Below are 5,508 nucleotides of genomic sequence, written 5' to 3'. Positions count from 1 at the left end.
CAGGCAGAATTTCTAAAGGGTATGAATTTATGGAATCAACGCAGAAAATTTCAAATACAAATGCCATTCATTCAACATTACTTAACTTGTGTCCTTCTATGGATGAGGTACTTTGTGAGGTGTTAAACATAAACTAGAGACCCAAGCTGAAAGTTTTCTGATCAAGGTTTACAGGCTCTTCCAACATAGACAAGTAAGGACACTTTGGTAGAATGGAGAGCAGGAAGTGAATGATACCTGCAATACTGGAGTTGACAGTTTGGCCCCTCAGGGTATGAAATGAAGAGAGGAGAGACAAACAGCTCTAGAAAAGCTTAAGAGAAGAGTCAATGATATGCAGAGCAGAAAACAGTGCTGGGGAAGAAACAGCGTGAATTTAAATATCAAAGATGGAGCATCTCTGGGAACTGAGAAAAATCTCAGGTGGTCATATGACTGGGCTTTAGAGATGGAGGTGGAGCCGAGACTACGAGACAGAAGGACTGACCATCCCTCCCAGGATGCTGGGCCAGGGGAGCAGGGTGGCATGACATCATCAAGAGCCTCAGCCTGAGATGGAAATGGTCACAGCCTCTCGATGCAGAGCAGTAGACGTAGGGGTGGTTTTACTTCTCTGAAATAAGTTAGCCAAAGTCTAGACTGATTTCATACATGTGTATATATAAATATATATATATACACACACATACATAAAATGGTAATATTAATAGAATAACAATAAAGAATTTAACATTTCTAAATATTTGTGTTCTGGCTACTGTTCTAAGTCCTCTTCGTAAATGAGCTAATCTTCACAATAGGAAATAGATACTATTGTACCATTGAAGAGACATTACCAAGTTGACATAGGTAAGAGCGAAGGAAGCCAGGATTCTAACTGGGCTGACTGGCTCTGGAAGATTCTCTCAGGCTCACATGTCATCGCCTCTCAGCCATGCCTTACCGTTCCTGAAGATTTACTACATGTCAGGCTCTGCTAAGCACCTACTATTAATGTACCATTTAATGCCCACAACACTCTAGTTTGGTTTGTTATGTTTGGGCAGATGCTGCAGGTTGTTTTTCTTTCTGTTTTTCTATTTTTTTCCCACACGAAGCATATTTTACATGAGAAATCCCATGTAAAATTCCAGATTGATGATTTACCTTGATTAAAAAGCAAACAATCCAGTCATACTGAGTCTCCCTGTCACCTCTTGCCGGCAACCAGCAGAAGCGACTTCTCAACATGAATTCCACCTCGCCCTTCCATAACCGTCCTCACTGCCCCTACTGCCCACATCTAACCTAACTTCTCATCACCCGAGTGATCACTGTGGACATATGAGTACATGACACCTATTGTAATTATATCTGTGTGTTAAAAACAAACAAACAAACAAACAAAAAAACACTAAAAAGCTGTAGGACTTAAATGTTTAGATTAGGCAGTCCAGTTCAAACTCCAAGTCCACACTCATAAGCTCCTCTTTTCTTGGGCAAATGCCTTAATCTCTTTAAGCCTCATTATCCTCACATCTAAAATAGGGTTACTAATAATGCTTAACTGAGAGTGTTCTTATGAAATAATTAAATCAGATAATGCCTGAAAAGAAGTTAGCTTGGAATTCAATATTAATTTTTATTGCTATTTTTACCGAGAATACCAGGAAGTTGGTATAAATAGGTCATATATGCCATCTAAAGCAATCAGGACTTAGGCGCAGATTGGGGTAGGTGAGGTTGTGTCTTGTGTAGAAAAAGGCAGAGGAGAGGGGCAGGTGAAAGCAACCCCTCTGGGGGACGTTGGGCCTGCAGCATGCTGCCCGGCAGGAGCGCTGCCAAAGAACCGTCCCAGAAAGAGTCCAGTGGTCATCATTCCTGTGCGGCTTTGACTCTGTAAATGAATTTCTCTGGACAGCTGAAATGTTCGTCAAAGTGAAACACTGAATCACAGCTTTCTATGATTCATTTTCTCAGGCCTGAGATGATGGATCCCTGATTTCTCCTTCATTAGGTGGATCTTTTGAGTTCTTTCACAGGCCCTGTAACAGCCATTCTACAGGGCTGCCACCTTGACCCTAGCCCACAGCTCCTCATCTGTGAACCAGATGAATTGTGCCTTAATTCGCCTCTTTGTCTTCAACCTGTCCCCATCTGCAAGCCTAATGGCAAACTCTTACAGCCTGAACTGTCCTCAACAGCGTTTGACACATCACCTTGGTTTATACAATTTTGCTGTGGTTTGCATCAGCCTGCAGAATAGAATCTGAACGTGTCAGTCATCGCTGGGGCTTCTGGCTGGCACCTGGGGTATTTATTCACTCTCGCGCAACTGACTGCCCCCAGCACTGTGTCCATGACACCTCCGTGTTTGTGCTCTCTCTACCGCGTGGACTGGACGCGCTCGGCGTGCATGCCCTCTGTTGCATCCACATCACATCCAGCCAGATCCCATGCAGCTACCGAGCCGGAACCTGACACTTTCTATCAGGGGTCAGCAAACCTTTCCTCTAAAGAACCAGTGAGTATGTATTCCAGGCTTCGTAGGCCACCCAGTCTGTTTCCCAGCCACTCCACTCTGCACTTAAAGCAGGAAAGGAGCCATAGGCAACATGTACAGAAATGGGTGGGGCTGGCTCTCCATTAAACTTTATTTATGGATATGAGAATCTAAATTTCATGGGTCACACAATGTTTTTCACCTTTTGATTTTTCCCAACCATTTGAAAACGTAAAAACCATTTTTGGCTCATGCGCTGTACAGAAACAAGCAGTGGCCACAGCAGAACTTAGTTGACTGACTCTTGCTTTATATGCATACTGTTTGCTGATCCATACTCTCTTTTTTCACTTTTTAAAATTAAGGTATAACTTACATTTAGTGTACCAATCTTAACCAAACATCCCAGTGAATGTTGACTTTTGTAGATAACCATGCTACCGTCACACAGATCAAGATACAAAACATTTCTAGGAGCCTAAGGTTCCTAAATGGTCCCTTCTAATCACACCGTAACAGAAGACCAACCTCTTTTGGCTGCCAAAGCATTCTCCATGCTTCCTTTCATAGGCCTGGATACAGTAATGGGGAAATGACCCTGTACAATCTAAACTTTCACAGAGCAGAAAGAAATCCAGAAGACAAAGCCGCATAAATGAAACTTCGGCTATCATTAACTACCACAACCACGGAAAAGAATGTCTTTTCAAAGACGGGCGATGTATGGTTAGAAAAACAGAAAGGCAATGTGTTAGTACACATTCATTTTCCTGGCAGTCTCATGCTGACACTGCATTTCCTTACCTGGGTCAAGGTGAGCGTTGCTTGTCTGCAGGTACTGCACTGTACCCTGAGTTTTCCCGGCTGCACTCTTTGACAGGGGCCTTTGCAATACACATAAAAGCTGTTGTAGATTGGTCTATCTGCTGGGGAAGAAAAAGCAGAGGAAGTGGCTAACAATGTTAAATCCAAATTGAGACAAGAAACTCTTTAAAAGCTTGTTAGAGGCAAATTTTAAAACTCAGTCCTTAGGAACATTTTGAAACATTACTGGAATAAATATTCCAATGAGAATACAACAATTTAATTTAGAAAATCTAACTTTCTGCTCCAAGAGTGAAATCTTTTCTTTCTCTTGCCAATAGCCCTGTGACTTACTCAGCAAAGTATGCAGCCTACTGCCAAAAGAATCGGCCAAGTGTATCTGCAACACAGTAAAGTCAAAGGCGCTCTTTGCCGTGGAAGTTTTAAAAGATGACAGGAATTCTTTCAGGAGGATCCTGAATTCTATTTCATGCTTCTGGACACAGTTTTGAAGACCGTAGATTTTTCCTCATAAAATCTTATTTATAGAGAAAAACCAGCCCATTTCTCGTGATATAAATGATACGATCACAGTTTGCTGGCCTTCCAGGGATGACTTTTCAATTCACAGTCACACATAAAATAAGAAAAGAGGCCAACCCTGAGGAAGTTTCACAGACCAAGCAGCTGTGTGCAGAAATGGATGGTTTGCATTTCATTTATGATCTAACTAGGCAAACACCATTCAAATAATACACTTTCAAGAGGAAAAGGTGAACAAACAACTAATTCAATAGTTCAATCTCAGATCATTTCTCTCAACTGTCACCATATAGGGATACTCTGTAAATTAGGGAAATTTAATCATCTTATACTTCCATATCTGTTAAGAATTAATTTTATTCATAAGCACTTACCAGAAATACAACCTCCTTCTTGAATTTCTAAATTTTGAAAATTACTAAATAGCTTTTTCTTTCAATCCTTACCTGGGTGGGATAATATAACAGATCATGACATAAAAGTTTCCTTGAAATTGTACTATAATCATCAGAGGCATCTAGATATAATAGTTAAGTTTTATTTTTTAACATTTGGAATGAAAATCTTCAGTCTCGCAAATGCATATCGTCTATTAAAAACAACTAGAACAAAAATAATGAAAAAAATGAGAGATTCTCAAGTCCTTTGTAGCTTCATTTGTTTCATGAATTTACAAAAAGAGCTTTTGCAGACATATTGGATTATCATTTGTTGAGCTACCTTTGCTAATATTGTAGGTGACAATACCTTGCAAAATCTGAAGCACAACAAAGACATAAAGTTTTATAGTTTTATCATTTGTTTGCAATTTATTTTATAATTATTACTCTATAAAGATTACTATTTAGTTTCCAGTGGGAAATGGAAGATAAAATGTAAGTACATGTTTATATTGATGTGAAAGTACTATTTTCTGACACTTCTGTGCAACTTTAATGCCTTAATGTACAAGATATTCAAGTACATAAATATCACATTGCTGTTAGCAAACATAATAATGACATAAAATGTTTCATGTGTAATATAAATGCAGCATAGAACCGTGTATTAATGTTATAGAAACATTTGTAACAACTGACTGAAATATCTGTAATATATAAGTAAATGTTAATAGAAGTATCTGTAACATAAATATTTGCAACATGCAGAGTATCAAAAGATCACCAGAACTGTGATAATTTTGATGTGCACTAAGAAGCACTTAGTGAAGAAGGTAGGAACCTTTACTATTAAAACCTTTATCAGCAATATGAACAAATCCAATTTCACAATTTTTATAACCTACTGTAGAGGTCAAACAATAAAAAAAAAAGGAGGAAGAAAAGTAACGGGAAAAGCAAAAGCTTTGCAAGGCGAGTCAGGGTTGCGAAGACACTAGCATTGTTGAAAGAGCATATTAGCGAGAGTTTTACAATATTAAAAGAAGCATCTCAGCAATTGCAGGAAACTAAATGACTCTTGTCTCTCCCATAGGGCAATAGTGATGTTTGCAATATTGTTTCAGCTAATGATATATCAAAGCAGAATCCGAAAACTAAGGAACTCTTCCACCTCTGAATGCTACAACCTTCACTAAAGTCCTTCAGAAGTTATTCAGAAAATACTGCATGCCAATGTCCGTGCCCTAGAAGCATACAAGATGACATGCAATCTATTACACACATTGCTTTCCAGACCCA

At 39.1% G+C, this 5,508-nt stretch overlaps 1 protein-coding gene across 1 annotated transcript in view; it reads right to left on the bottom strand.

Moving 5' to 3' along the window:
• PARK2 (parkin RBR E3 ubiquitin protein ligase) overlaps positions 1 to 5,508 on the bottom strand; it is a 1,293,247-nt gene that overhangs the window by 696,360 nt on the left and 591,379 nt on the right. The window contains exon 4 of the mRNA XM_011999643.1: positions 3,287 to 3,408. Within this exon, the coding sequence (XP_011855033.1) occupies positions 3,287 to 3,408 (122 nt within the window). The remainder of the gene's footprint in view (positions 1 to 3,286; positions 3,409 to 5,508) is intronic.

Source organism: Mandrillus leucophaeus, unplaced genomic scaffold (genome assembly GCF_000951045.1).
Source record: "Mandrillus leucophaeus isolate KB7577 unplaced genomic scaffold, Mleu.le_1.0 Scaffold6, whole genome shotgun sequence".
Classification (NCBI taxonomy): domain Eukaryota; kingdom Metazoa; phylum Chordata; class Mammalia; order Primates; family Cercopithecidae; genus Mandrillus; species Mandrillus leucophaeus.
This window is presented reverse-complemented; position numbering and strand designations above follow the sequence as displayed.